The 16,227-nt window shown below is 38.8% G+C and overlaps 1 protein-coding gene and 1 pseudogene across 2 annotated transcripts in view; both read right to left on the bottom strand.

The window, feature by feature from the left end:
- The window catches only part of LOC149776201 (uncharacterized), a 28,469-nt pseudogene extending 15,753 nt beyond the window's left edge, over window positions 1–12,716 (bottom strand).
- LOC149776200 (integrin alpha-4-like) overlaps window positions 1–16,227 on the bottom strand; it is a 132,442-nt gene that overhangs the window by 81,794 nt on the left and 34,421 nt on the right. For both annotated transcript variants that reach the window (XM_089942529.1, XM_089942528.1), the window contains exon 6: window positions 14,051–14,131. In XM_089942529.1, the coding sequence (XP_089798655.1) occupies window positions 14,051–14,131 (81 nt within the window). The remainder of the gene's footprint in view (window positions 1–14,050; window positions 14,132–16,227) is intronic.

Below are 16,227 nucleotides of genomic sequence, written 5' to 3'. Positions count from 1 at the left end.
GTATAGGTTCGTGGGAGGCAAAACTTTACACTTGATCAAGCCTTCGTATTGTCGAATGTTTTTCAGGTCGATGTGTTCCGTGAACAATTGCGGGTGCCCTACGGGAAAGCGACAATATTTGCACACGTAGGGATACAGCGAACACACGTCCAAGTATTTGATTTCTTCTCCTTTCTCTTCGTCGGCTTGGTACAGCAAACAGGTGGCATTGGTCCTTCCTCCGTACAAACTATCCCTCGGGTTCAGCGGGTCCACGAACTGGTAACTTTCCACGAGGCGTTTAAACTCGGGATCGGTTTTCAAGCGGTGATCGTATTCGTGTTCCCACATTTCCACCACTTGGTATCCTTCCTGTTCCAACTTTAGGCGTCGCTGACAAGTGTCCTGGTACAAGTCTTCCATGGTTCGTTGCAAAAACTGATTTTTAGTGCCACGGTCAGGGTAACAGACGGGACATCCGTGAAATAAGCAACCGTTAAACTCGTACACGATCTTGGGGTTTTCTAAGTCCCAGCCATCGACCGAATACGTTCCGATGGTCTTTTCGCCCCCTCCGTTGCGGGCATGCTGAATCCACTTGTCTTCCTTGTCGCACAAGTAATGTAACCAACGTAGGGCTTTGACCGAGTATTGACGTTTGACAAAGTGGGTCGTTTGAGGACTGATGACAGCCACGGTGTTTTCAGGCATGAATCGTTGTCGATACACTAAGGAACACGCTTTGGCAATGGTGCAAGCTTCTTTCAAAGGATCGACCCCTCCGTGTTCCATGAACAGTTCTCGAAATTTTCCACAGCAACGCCGTAAAATGTCCACGTCGGAACGACAATACTTTAGCATTTCTTCCTGAAAGTCGAAGGGGTCCGAGGCGTGAATCTGGTACCAAGCGTAGAAAGCTTCTCGTTGTTCGGTACGCATGTTGTCGGGGTCGTAATAGTGAGCCCCAGGCAAATGGGGTAGAACGGCATGTTGATTGGCTTCCGTATTGAAAAAGTGTGGAAAGTACCCTTTAGTCATTTCTGTCATTCCAAACGTTTTAGGCATTCGACTCAAAGGCATGGCCAAATAGCTCATCGAATCTTTAAACTGCACTTGTCCCACTTGCATGAAAATGATTTTGGCTCCGTTCAAAGTCACTTTAGGACGTTCGGTGCCTTGTTCCGTATAATATCTGAGAAGAAACTGTCCATCGTATCCGGAGAAATTGTGAGCCATCACTGTGGCATGGCGATGACAATCTCCGTAACGTTCGATGTCCTCTTGGCTCCACGTCTTGTCGACGGGGTCTAAGGCCCATTGGGCAAAATCGGCTAACGTGTTCGGTCCCCGAAAGATTTTTTCACGCCCTCCGGGTATCTTGCTGCAGTGAGGGCAATGACTGAAGATAGGTTCTTGAATGCACTTCTCGCACGCTCGATGAGCCACGCAGAAATTAGGAATGTGAATGCCAGTTTCTTGCATGCATTCGAAATCGAAAAAGATGAAATTGCCTTTCTTCTTGTGACCGTCCTCTTTCTCTGGTGGGGGTTGGTATTTTTGCACGTAACATTGGTGTTCCAAGTCCACGATGTGGTGACAAATGTGACATTTTTTCTTTCCTCGACATACGTGTGCCTTGGTATTATTGGTACGTATGACTTGTTCACACGTAGAGCACAATCTCAGCAGTTGACAAGCGCATTTCTTCTGTGAACCTTGCGTTTTCAGATGTTGTTGGTAACAGGTAGGGCTGACAAACGTGCGCAGACAAGTGGAACAAGGCACTGGTTCTTCGCTCAGACAGGGTGAAGAGGCCAAACATCCTGTGCATTTCGATCCACAATGCTTGTGTTGCTCTCGATTGTTATAACCATGGTCACATTTCTCACAGTAATAACCGTATTTCAGGAATCCAGTGATACTGGTAATGGTATCGAAATGTTCATCGTGATAATAGACATGAATGTATTTTCCGTCCTTAAAGTCTTGGCCTCGAAACAACAGAGGTCCGCGCACTTCTTGAGGGTGCACTTTCAAGGTGTAGCGTGGAGCTAGGGCATCTTGCAATTTTTGCATCTCAGGAATGCCACAGGGTGTGTCTTTGGACAGGCCAGCTTGTTGCAACAGGAGTTCTGCTTCGTTTAGTTGCTTGGCTCGATGGGAACGTTGAATAGTGTTCCAGGTTCTTTTCCATTCTACCGTGTCGTTCTTGTCGGCATAGGTTCGTCCCACCACGATGGCACGGGCTAAACACATCTGGTCATGAGAGTTGTTAATTCGGACGAGACTCTTTTTGGTGTTGCGAAGGTCGTCCACCAATAACATCTTTTTGCGTCCTGTCCCTTGAGGAGGAGAGACGTGGGTCATGTCCAGTGTGGCTTTACCATCGGTGATGTCAAACTGATCATTAGATTGTTGTACGTGTTGAATCTTGTCCATGACTTTGGAAGCAGTTAATTCTGCAGGGGTGCTAAACTCGATCCAAACAGGGGATTTCAAACCGTCGTGTTGTATGGAAAGTCTCAAACGATCGTCTTCTTTGGGTTGACATTGTCGCTTGAGTGCAGTGAGCAAAGAATCCCACACCTCAGTGATGAACACTTCTGCTTTCTCTAACGGTACTTCGGACTTGAAATCTTTAAACTTCACCGTGTATTTGTAAGCCGTGGTTCTAAATTTTCTAGAGGAGCGCTTTTCCGTCTCTCGAATGGAATAGTACTTTTCAGGGTTGACAAAGGGTAGTGAACTTGGTTTAGAGGGTTTGGATTCTGGTTCACTCATGTCCTCTTCAAAATCACTGGCATGAATTTGTGCCAAGATTTCAGCCCTGGTACGAGGCGATAGATCACGTTTCTGCCTCTTACTTTCTTCTTCTTTCTTCTCGAATGAATGGGATCGTTTCATCTTGAAAGCAAAAAGTCAAATGACTCAAGTTCAAACACCATAAACTACTTTATAGTCCTGGCAGACCAGCGTATATAAAAGGGTGTGTGTCTTGTCCTTTCACTATTCATTTCACTCTCAAGCCGAGCACAACGATGGAAGAGACTGACCAGATGGAACGTTTCGTCAGAGCTTTGCGAGGGGTCATTAGAAAATTCTCTTCAGACCAGCCTACGGACTACTCTCCTTCCTTTAGAGATAAAAGTCAAGATACTTGCTATATCTGTCAGAAGAAAGGGCATTGGTCTTCAGAGTGTCCAGACCGTCAAAAAAGAAAAAAAACAGGGACTAAAAGAGACAAAAGTGAAGATACCTGTTATTATTGTCAAGAAAAAGGACATTGGTCTCCAGATTGCCCAAAAAAGAAACAAGAGGAGTCAGAAGAAAAGAGGAATTCTTCAGAAGAAGAGAGGGATTCTTCAGAGGAAGAGAGGGATTCTTCTGAGGAAGAAAGAAGACAGGTGAAGAAAAAGAAACAGGAGAAAAAAAGAAGAAGGGAAGAAAGCGAGGAGGAAGAAGAGGAAAAGAGTGTGACGGTGAAGAAATTCAAAAAACCGAGAGACTAAACAAGGAGAAAAGAAGAAATCAATGAACTTATTATTAAAGTGTTGTGTTATAAATTGTGAATTGGATTGTAAAAAATGGAGAAAAGAATAAATGAATGATATAAGGTAAGTGTCTTTGAGTTGTGATTTTAAAATAAGAAGCTACACTCACGCACTCATACACAGACACGTACTATAAGGGTAACATGGGTGAGTTTTTTTGAGTTATTGGCAAATTGAAATTGTATTTCTTTTCGAGAAATGTGGGTGGCCCTGAAAAGGGCCTTTTTTCTTCATGGTGTAGGGGTGAGTTTAAGCAATCAATTTTAACTGCCTTAAGCCTTTGCCACGGCCAAGGCCTACTTCTGGACTGCGTAATGTTGATGATGATGATTGGGTTGAAATCACTAAGGGTGGTACGGTAGGCTTAGTCACAGGGTTGACATGTTTGGCTCGGGAAGGTCGTATTCTCTTCGGTCGTGATAAAGAAGTCTGATACATTTGTTTCAGACTTCTTAACTCCGCTAAAATGTCCAACAGTACCGTGACCGTTTGATTTTCACCCTCTTGTTTCTTTGCTGCTACTTCTTCTTGCTGTTGTTTTTTTCTTACCTCTTCTTCTTCTTCTTGTTGCTGTTGCTGTAGGAGAAAAGCCTGTTCCGCTTCCTTTTGTCGTTGTATAAATTTCTCCAATTCTTCTTTCTGTCTCTGTCTAAAATTCTCCACTTGCGGTAATGAAGAAAGTAACGAAGGTTCCGGAACAAATTCTTGCGAGGAGAGAAAATCCACAAAATCCCAATTCACCTCTTCTGAAAGTAAGTCCGAGTTCCCTTGGGCAGTCTCCCCTGCTGGTGCACCCCAATGGACCGTTTTCTGAGTTTCCGTCATGTTGAATCACTGTCGCATAGACTGACTGCACACAAGCGCTAGCGAATCTATATTGACTACGTGACGTCACAGACTGCTCTCTTCGGATTGGATGCGAGCTGACTGAATTCTGTAACGCGTGTTCGGATTGGTAAATGAACTCAATCCGTTTCAATCCTTCCTCCGCCTATAAATAAGCGCCGTTCAATGCATTGATTCACCTGTTCTCGTCGCTTCAAGATGTGGACTACAGTTGAGTCATCCACCCTTGTGTCTTCCATGATGTTTCGGACAGACTTGCTCATGTATGTCCGATCGAAGTGGACCGTTGTCCACAGGACAAACACCAGCCTGTGGATACGTAGGATCTACGTCGAAAGACAAGGATGCCTGAAAAGAGTGCTGATGTACGGACCAACAGTAAGACGCAGCCTAAGGACAAGAAGAAGACCAATGCGGTGCCATTTATGTTAATGAATACATTAACATAAAACCCAAAGGCCCTTTTCAGGGCCAGCCATATTTCTCGAAAAGAGATAGTCTTTGAATTGCCTACCCCTTTTTTAAATTTAAATTTAAATTTAAATTTTAAAAAAACTTTTTTTAAAAAAAAAAAATCCCATGTTAAATTCCCCTTGTACGTATAGTATCCCACAATTTATTCCCATGTTAAATTCCCTTGTACGTAAAGTGTCCCACGATTTATTCCCATGTTAATTCCCCTTGTACGTAAAGTGTCCCACGATTTTTCTCCATGTTAAATTTCCATTGTACGTAAAGTGTCCCAAGGGTGTTTTTAATGCTAATTCCCATTGTACGTAAAGTGTCCCCCTTCACTACTCATGTACATTGATTGTCCATAAAACATGTATATTCTATCTGAAGTACATTGGCTGACCATAAACCAAGTGTAGTCTATTCGAAGTAACTTTACTGACCATAAACCATGTATATTGTATTCGAAATTACTCTGATCATAAGACACACACACACACACACACATAGTCAATTTTTAGTGCATCTTGACTGAGCATACAACATGTATAATCTGTTGTTATGTACGTTTACTGACCACATAACATGTATACTCTAATTTTATGTACGTTGACTGACCACACAACATGTATAGTCTATTTTGATGTACACTGACTGCCCACATAACATGTATAGTCTATTGTGTATGTACACTGAATGCCCACATAACATGTATAGTCTATTGTGTATGTACACTGAATGCCCACATAACATGTATAGTCTATTGTGTATGTACACTGAATGCCCACATAACATGTATAGTCTATTGTGTATGTACACTGAATGCCCACATAACATGCATAGTCTATTGTTTATGTACACTGAATGCCCACATAACATGTATAGTCTGTTTGATGCATCCTGACTGTTAATAAAATTGAACGCGTGCGAAAAGTACAGACAAATCTTATAATGTTTCAAGATTATTTCAGTTCAATTATTAGGACATATGTATTGTAAATTTTATTATGAAAGCTTCATAATATGTCGCATTTTTATCATCATATTTGAATGTACCTAATACAAATAGGGGACGACTTTGACACAGCGACCAGAACACTGGTTCGCCTTTAGTTGTGTTGTTCAGGCGTGCAGGTAACCTTGATCGTTATTAAAGAAAACACAGTTATGCTTATTATTCACCTTAACCGAAATTGATAAACAATTGTTTTGATTACAAGCACCGAAATGTACTCATGGTTTTCCCCACGACTAGAACAGTAAATAACAGGAATTAGCCAGTCAATAATAATAACTAATTGCTTTCTCTGGGTGAATAAGAGAAACGACCAGCACTACAGTCCCGTATGCGTCATTTTCACCTCGGGTAGCAGCAAATGAAACTAATTGCTTTCTCTGGGTGAATAAGAGAAACGAACAGCACTACAGTCCCGTATGCATCATTTTCACCTCGGGTAGCAGCAAATGATACAACATCCTTGCTCCGTTAAGTTTATTTCTGTGAAGTCCCACTATTGTGTTAGCAATAATTATTTTCCAATTATCCATCGTCATTCAACCGTCTACACGCACCAGCAGATTTGCGCAAGTATCCCTAGGTATTGATAGCGCCACTGGTACCTGCCCACGGTCAAGATGTCCCTATCGGAACCAAATACTGTTTGTTTGAAAGGAAATTGTAAAATATTCTTATTTTTCCTGATGAATCAGATAGCAATAAATTAATAGAATGCAACAATACATTCTTAACTGTAAATGGTTTTGCTTCAAAACAAGCTGGCGTGCATATGGTATAGTTTACTTGAAAACTTAGAAGTAGATTTTGTAATATTGTTTCAAGAGAATACAGCAACAAGCGATCAAAGCAATATATTTGACATGAAACAATACTTAGTCTTAATGTTTGCCTATAATTTGTTTTAATATTCTTTCAACATCCTAAGAAGAGAATAACATTGCGATATCTGATATGTGTACAAGTATTACCTTTACCGTTATAGGAGAGATCGAATCTTGGTTTCGAATTAACTGAACATGAATTAACAAAAATAGGTTTTCAAAGTTTTAAGCTCCATTTTCTTTCGTTCTGAATACTCTTTAATGCCATTGTAACGTAACACCATGACGAGCGTCATCACCCCACCTTGTCGTTGCTGCCGTCTGTGTCAATCTCCAGTATATATATATAGCGATCGGTCTATCCTCTAGATGGCGCTCCTCAATATAAATACAGTTTTCCCATTATCAGAACGTGGCACGGTGGACGGCAACGTACATGTATGAGTATTGTACTAGCTGTTAGGCAAGATCTGCATGATACACCAATGCTTTACTCTGTCTGGTAAGTCGGTTATCATTATAAGATGCTTAGGGTCATCCACAGTCTTCCTTTCTCGCTTGGACCTGCGGCACCTGCAATATCACTAAATTATCCCCACCCCCTCCAACTTGGCTTTTTTCAAAACAAATCCTGATCCTGATCACATACATGCTTGGAACAGTATGTTAGATTGTGAATTACTGGACTTTCTAATATAAATTATTTTGAATGTTCACTGCAGTTAAATGCATAAATATTGTGTCATTGTTGAATGTCAATAGGCATCGTTAGCATTATGGCCAAAATAACCGAAGCGCCATTAATACGTTTGCTTAGTCTCATGATAGGTATGGTCACCTCCAAGTAGGAAAATCTAGTTCTAAACAAATGATGTGCTTACGTGTTTTAATTTCAAATCTGATTGCTTATTAGCTGTTTTACATTGATTTAGTAAGTAGAATAATGTTACTACTGATATTTTATGTGCGAATATATACATAACAGTAGAATATAAACTCTGTGTGTGTGTGTATGTGTGTGTGTGATTTGGATTTTTAACGTAGCTTAAAAACAATTCAGTCTTATCGCTACGATATCTGCAGTGTGGCAGTTTATAGTATTGTCTAGCACTGGGGCATCATGCCGCAGACATGTAGCATGATGTCCCACCCAGTCACATTATCCTAACGCCAGGACGACCACTCCTAAAACAAACCTCTTAATGCTGAGCGCCAAGTGAGGCAGCTGTTAGTACCATTATTGTAAGTCTTTGGTATGGCTCGCATTAGGATCGAACCCAAGACGTCCCTCATCCGAGGCGGACGCTCTAACCACTAGGCCACCGGAGCGGTCGAATATAAACGGGAAACCGTTCACATCGTGCTGTATAACGCCAGAGAAATCAACAACTCGAGTCTTTAATACACATTACTAGCCAATAAGCTTATGTATAAAATAAAAAGATAATTTGATTCCTCCGAGTAGATAACCTTTACAATTCATCGAGTGGGTGGAAAAGTCTGTATTTCACTAGTGACGAAAAGATATCGATGTTTTCACCCACTCAAGACATGTCATTATTTTCACCCACTCAATACATGTCATTGTTTCACCCACTCAAGACATGTCATTATTCACACGGAGGAAACAAATACTGAATATGACATGATTTATATAATTTCAACCTTACAGAAATCGTTATTACTGAACTAAATGTGTACAGGAAAGCTGATCTACATATCCTTTACTTTTGTCAGTTCCTTTCAAAGGAAACCGAAATTGCTCCCTACAGTTTTTGGGCGTCGTGGTTGCTGGACTGTCACACACATTCAAATTGACAGTTATATTGCCTTGGACGTAGGTTTATCTCTTTGCAACTGGTAGAAGGTCCACATACAGGGGTAGGGGCTATTATAAACCTTGAGAGTATGGTACTAGTTGACATGTCAGTGATATTGCGATTTCACACAAAGGTGGTTCTAAAATAATCATTAAGTCTATCTCTCTAACTGATACAGCTTTATTTCCACGCCGCTGTATGGTGATATCTCGGGAGCGATTATTGAGACATACCCAGGAGGAGCTTGAAAAGATGGGATGGAAAATAGTTCAGATAGGTCTGTCTGATTCGTCTCGTACGGTATATGTGTTGCATCATTCACTTTAGAAGAGGGCGCATTTTCACCTTTTGTTGCAAAGAAGGTTATGTTTTCTGGTGTATCAAGCTGGTCTTGCGTAACATCTGGTACAATACTTATACATGTACGTTGCCGTCCACATAATGGGAAAACTGTACTTGTATTGAGGAGCGCCATCTAGAGGATAGATCGATCTCTATGCATCTCAAAGTATCAAAGAAGACCGCTATTACACCAGAAGATGGTTGGGTAGGAAAGATTATTGCACACAGTTGTGACTCAAAACTTCCATACTGGTGTCGTTCATTATTCACTGGTATCTCCTCGCCCGTCTCATCAATGGTAGTTTTGGGAAAACGAAGACTTGTGAATTACAGAAAAATGCACATACTCCAGTAGGTTTAAGTTTTGGTAGCTGCTCACTCATCGCTGAAAACGCGAGTTCCATGCTGAAGATGTCTCTGGATAAGTTGGATGAAATCTGCAACATCCCTCTTGTCAACTGGGTAAAGGAGTAATTTGCTAGATGACCGCTCCACAGCTCAAAAAATCCCCACTCATACAGACCCTTGGTGAAATCCCCACAATGGTACTTTCTACCAAGATAACTTATCTAGCTCAACCATCCATCGGAGACCAGTGATTGCAGATTTGCGTATCAGTACTCTACCACAAGTCCACGGATATATGAGCCCCATTTTGCAGCGTCATTTTTGTAATCTATACCGGTGCGGATAGAATATTAGAGGCTTTAACGTTTTAAATAATACTTCTTGAATTTCATGGTATCCGACGCAGAAACACCTCATTGCCAAACAAAATGCTTATTAACGGAATAATCATGGTTCCTATCCAAGGATTTTCAAAATCCCCAATTATAATACTCGACTAATCTTCCTTAATGCGTGCATCAAAGACTCCTCCCCATTACGTCTTTTTTTCTCTGTCGTTCATTTAAGGAATTGCAATTGCAAGTATGCGCGTGCATGCAACACGTTCGTAAGTTTGTGCACCTGCATATTACTTGTGTATTAAAAATTCAAAATCTTGAAACCTTAACCCTAAGCGAGTAATTTCCAATCTCAAACCTCCCTATATAATGTCCCGCGAGAATCGACCCCCAAACCACCCCTAAACAACAAAAAACCCACAACAAAAACGTGCGTATAGACATGCGTTAAATTTCCCCAGAGTGATACTCAGCTATCACCTACGTAGTCGGCAATTTTACACGGATTCTTTAAATTTACTTATTACCTTCTTCAAAGCTATTATTTTTCGAACTGTCAGCCCCCTCAGTACCAAGCACCATTTTTTATATGGACTGTCCCACAAAGAAACCATTTTCTCGGGGGAAAATCTCCCATTTGAGTGAACGTTCTGTATTGGTAATCGCTAAATTTTCCGTAAGGTAAATTTAGAAATCACATCTATAGTGCCTTCTGTATCCACGTATGAAATTGATAGTCAGCTAATATGGGAAGTCTCTTTTTCTTGGCAACTTGTTTCTGTAGAGGACGTTCTATAATAAAAATGGATCTGCTACTATTATTGGCGGGGTGGGGTGGTAAGGGGTTAACAATTTTGGAGTTTTGGACTTTATGCTAGAGTAACATATATGTCAATACGTTGGTAAATTTAGCGACTAAATATCCCCTGAGGGAAGATTATCCATATGATAGCAATAGTCTACGATAAATCATTGTTAATACAAGAATGAGATTTATTCCGTACAAGAAAAATTATGTTGATTACATACATTAACTTCCACAGAAGTTTATTCAGTATTAGTAAGCCCTTTTTGTATTCGAAGTGTTTCGAATGTTTATTCGAAGTGTTTATTGTTTCGCGCGAAGCAATAATTCGAAGTCTATTTTAATGATTAAAATACTCGTATTTGTTCATTTTATACAAACTGTTGTGATTCACTTGAATCATTTCAACTTCTAATGTTACGAAATCAAAGTAAATAAAGTAATTATTTTGGAGTAACGGACTGATAAGCCTGAGATTTATTATGTTAAAGATAAACTACTTCCATTCGTTACATATATTTGAGGGTATGTTTATTTTATCGCATTAGGCATTAATACTTCATTATTATTATTATTATTATTATTATTATTGTTATTTCCTGCATGACCTTCAGGGTATCATATTTTCCAAGCTTATACACGTGATCAATATCATAACCGGATTAAATCTCTCCCGGTGGGGAAAGGAAGGTACGATAATGGTTGATTTGGCCCCCAAGTTTGGTGATAAATTAAAGTGTCTGTTAGTGCATTTGTTATGGTTTTTCCATATCCACTATATATCAGCTGAAACATATGTACACATGACATAAAGAAACTGTCAAATTAACTTAATTTAATTTTAGCTGGTTCCTAAATAGGACAGTGTTTAATAAAAACTTTAATTTTGACAGATTTGGGCCTCTTTGAAGACAGCGCATTCGGAATCACACTTGATCTTTTGAGAGAAGGTACTTTTTTTTATAACAATCTAGAAGATACCTTCTTGTAACAATCAAACACATAGGCAAACGTTATACATATTCCCGTTTACGAGCAGAAAAATGAAGGCAATATGAATCCAGTAAACAAAAAGGTATTATTCATTGGCATTATTGCTGATCTGTTTCAATTTCATTAATTATTCTAGCACTTAGATTTAAATTATCTTCTGTAATCGTGATTTAAAACCAACTACTCTGTCGCATACAGACACATTATAACACAAGCTATTGATTTCAGTAATTTTCAAAGAAATATTTATTGAAGAACAATTAGTTTACTTTTAGTGCAACGATGTGCATAAAATCAGTTGATTTTTAATAGAAGAACCAACACACACACACACACACACACACACACACACACACACACACACATAGCCATTTTTAGTACTACTGGATAGGACAGTAGCTGTTCAAGCCCGATATTAGACTTTTCATTTCCTTTTTTATTTTATTTTTTCTTTAACTTCTCTTTCAAATATAAATACGTTTCTGTCTATATTGCCGAATGTAATTCATTCATATTCTTTACTCACCATTTCTAAATTTCTGTCTTACGTTCCATTTGTACATATTTATGTATCCGACTCTCTTCTAACTCAGCAGCCGATGATGAATGAAACTGCTGATCCCTGAGTCAGGAAGGGGCAGCACATGTCTCGTGTCAATTGAATTTTAAAGATTATTTTCGGCATTTTTCGTAAGGTCCACGCTCAGCTGCAAATACTATTTAAGTCTTAATGGGCACATTACATTTAGGTCCCAATGCCCTAAATGCTGTTACAGTTACGAGGGGTTTGTGTTGCCCTGTACCATCACTATACGTAATCGGAGAACTATGGCTATCATGATGAGAGAGAGAGAGAGAGAGAGAGAGAGAGAGAGAGAGGGAGAGAGAGAGAGAGGTGAATGACCCAAGCTAGAAATATGTGTAGGTGACGGGCCTTTGGAGCACATCGTTAGTACTTTGTCTGCACGGCAGCATTCTTAATGCTGTTCTGATAATGCTGTTGGGAGTCATGTGTAGTATATGTCACATTCATCTTCCTTTGTGGAAATCAGAAATCTTGTTTCTATCTTTTTGCGTGACGCTCCAACATCCTGATCCATAGATGACAAAGAAACTGACGATGGCAATGTGAGTTTTTACTGGGGTTTTCAGGTCCCACTTTGGAGATTTCCAGGTGGTTTGCAGCCTACAGAACCCTTGCCTTAGTGTCTTCACTTGTGCCACCTTGCTTGATGTCTATAATGCCCAGGTATATGGAGTTCTTGGCATCCTCTACCATCTGGTTGTGGATGGTTATGGGATCTTCGGATGCGATGAGATGCATTGCCCATGAGTTCTGCAGGCTAACTTCGGGACCAACTTGTTTGGACGCTTCACACAATCTATTCGCTTTCTCCTGCATGTCACAGTTAAGAGACTAATGCATATCATGACTAAAGCATTACCACGTCATCAAAATTCAGATTCTTATAGTCCACTGAATTCCTCTGGGTCTCTCTGACTTTTTCATTATCCAATCTAAGTCATATGGAAAACGATGGAATAGGATGCAACCCCGACGTTTTAAGTCCATATACAATCACTTCAGCTAAGAAGCAACACGAGACGAGTGTTACTCTGTCATGGGCATGAATTAAAAGTACTAATCTACTGAAATTAATCATTTGTATTGAAGTTACCCATAACTCATAACTCCAACACACAACACGATTTTCACCAGAAATGTTTGGAATAATTAGTTATTAACTACCCAGCAATACGGAAAATCGATCAAAACACCACTCTCGTGCGTGCACGTACTATGTACCATATGAGGATTGCTAATGTTGCACGTGATGATCGAGGTTACTGATCTATGTATCAGTAATCACGTGTAAATGCTATGCACGAATGGCGCAACATCGTCAAAAGAGAGGTTCAAACACAGACACACCGATTTCATACACAGTTTGGATGAATATTTTATGTATATCGCCAACTTATCTTAAAATTAAAAAATAAATAATTTTCAACATGTAAATCTCAAGAAATAAACAATAAAAGTTGATTTAGTTGGTGAAACGACGACGACACACTGCATATTGCAGAATAATAAATAATGCAATGGCCTCTTCGTAGTTTGTGCATTATTCTAATAATTGTTCGAATAGTGCATTATGTTTTGTACGAATGCTGGTGATGGTTTCTCCATTACATGGTACATATGAGTAGCAATTCTTCCAGTGTTCTTGTGTTTGAACCATATAAGTATCGGGCAAAGATCTTAATAAAGCCATTAGAAAGACATGAGAGAAAACTGCTGTAGGTGTAAGTCCAAGAAGAACTTAGAAACCTAGTCAGTCAATAATATTAATCAACATTTGGAGGAAATTAAATTTGATTGCAAGTCAAGGGACAGCAAACATACTATACTACATCCATAACGCGAGGTCGTCATTCAGTGAGAGTTTGTTCTGGTTCGAGATAATAGTGAACATTAACGTCTTTCTTTCTTTTGAACCGTCAATATATCTGTCTTGATTCCATTGTTTCCCAAAATTAATATGTTCCATAAACTTTGCATTTTATACCAAAGTGCCCCTACAGTAGTCATCAATGTTCTTTTTTAATTTGCCTTTTATTAATATTATTTTGCCCATTTTATCTAAATCCAGTTTCAACATGCGATAAACCTTATTACAGGGGCAAAAGGAAGTGCTTAGTTATTAACGTTTTTTGTTCAAAGTTCTCACTCACCTATTAACTCAGATGTATCATTTGGCAACATCTTGTTTTCTGAATAGAAAGGATTGCTCTGTCTCAAATGAACAAATCCACCTGCAAAAGACAATTCATTGATTATGTTCACCTCAAACTGAAGCAATATCCTTCGCCAATGAGAAGCAGGAAACCTTTGTGCAGGTCCTGAGTTGGAGGAGATGTTGTTTAAGCTTGCTGTGGCTTATTTAAAAAAATACCATGAGTGTGTGCAAATCAGTGGAGTTCAAGGAAGTTTTAGATTCTACTGTAAACACAGTACTGTAGTGCTCTCTTTGAGCTGGCATAATCGTATGAAATATTTTATTCATAATATCAGTACAATGAATCTTTTATTAGTCGAATTACACAATGACAGTTTGTGTAAGAGATTTGCCTGTTGTCTGGCGGTTTGGAGTTCTATTTAATTGTTATTCCGATTATTTGAATTAGACCTTTTCAAAAAAGATAAATTAATTCAATTTGCCAGAAAATATGATCTTTCTGATATAAAGGATTCTTTAACGCAGCAAGAAATAAAAAATAATATGGTCAAGTACTTGGTAGAAAAGAACATTTTGGATAAAAGTGATTAGGTTTTGATCAGTAAGTCTGTATCAGACTCTGACAAAAACGTAAAGGAATTAGAATTAAAATACAAGATGGAATTGGAGTTGCGGATGTTGGACCGTCAGAAAGATAAAGAAGAAAAACAGATGCAGTTGCAGTTGCAATTGGAAAAAGAGAAAGAACAAATGAAATTGGAGACAGAGAAAGAATAAATGAAATTGGAGAAAGAACAAAACCAAAATGCTATTACAAAAAGATGAAAAACACATGCAGTTACAATTTGAAAAAGAGGAAATAGAGAGATAGGAAAGAGAGAAAGAAGCACAAATTGAGTTACCAGAAAAACAAATGCAATTACGAAAAGAACAAATGCAATGCAATTAGATAAGGAAGAAAGAGAGAAAGAGTGGGAATATCAATTTTAGAATATAAGAAATGGAGATGGCAATAGAAAACCACATTCCCACTTCAAATACAAGTTTAAGTTTCGATGTTGCAAAGAATATTAGGTTAGTGCTCCCTTTTAGATGAAAAGATGTAGACAAATATTTTCCGTATTTTGAAAACGTTGCGGAAAATCCAAAATGGCCAAGGGAGCATTGGACTCAGTTATTACAATCTGTACTTATTGGTAAAGTTAGTAATATTTACTGTTCACTCTCAGTTCACCAAAGTGGTGACTATCATACGGTTAAGGAATGCATCTTATGGGGTTATGAGTTAATCCCTGAAACCTATCGGCAAAAATTTAGAAACTGTAAACAAAAAAGCTGGACAAAATCAAGTCGAATTTACTAGAGAAAAAGAGTAGTTATTTGATAGATGGTGCTTAGCCAAGAAAGTTTAACAATATTATAAAAGTCTCAAATAACTTCTATTACTTGAAGAGTTCAAGAACTGTGTCCATAGTGACATTAAGACTAATCTTGACGAGCATAAGGTCGAGACCTTGGGAAATGCTGCACTTACTGCTGATGGATATTCTTTAACTCATACATTTTCTTTTGTAAATAAGAATTCCACTCAACAGTCTTCTGGCAGAAAAGTATTTCAGCCTAATACAAACCCTTCTAAATCTCAAACTGGCAAAACTTTTAAAAATCAAGCTTCAGATAAGCTTGACTCAAGATCATTGTTTCTTCCTACGTGTACCTATTGCAAGAAGAAATTACACGTTATTTTTGATCGCTACAAATTGAACAATAGGCATCAGAATAAAGACAGCCCTATTCCAAATGCTTTTATTTCTAACAAGTCAAGGTCACGGTCATGTATTGAAAGCAATACATTTGTTGGGTCAAAAAAATCCAGTGTGATTTTATTATGGAGAATTATGAAACATTCATATCGAAGGGTTCTATATCACTCGTAGGTTATTCGGCCAATCCTATCCTTATTAAAATTTTAAGGGACACAGGAGCTTCTTATAGTCTTTTATTGTCAGGTACTATGCCTTTTTTTCTGAGAAGTCTTCTTCTGATGAGGATGTTCTTATTCAGAGAGAAGAGTGCGGCTTTGTCAATATTCCTATCCTTTGTGTAAATTTGTCATCAGACTAAGTCTCAGGACCCGTTAAAGTCGGCACATTGTCTGTTTTACCCATTGAA

This window comes from Sinohyriopsis cumingii, chromosome 18 (genome assembly GCF_028554795.1).
Source record: "Sinohyriopsis cumingii isolate HCF-2022 chromosome 18, ASM2855479v2, whole genome shotgun sequence".
NCBI classification, from domain to species: domain Eukaryota; kingdom Metazoa; phylum Mollusca; class Bivalvia; order Unionida; family Unionidae; genus Sinohyriopsis; species Sinohyriopsis cumingii.
The sequence above is the reverse complement of the archived record's forward strand: the minus strand, read 5'-3'. Positions and strand labels throughout refer to the sequence as shown.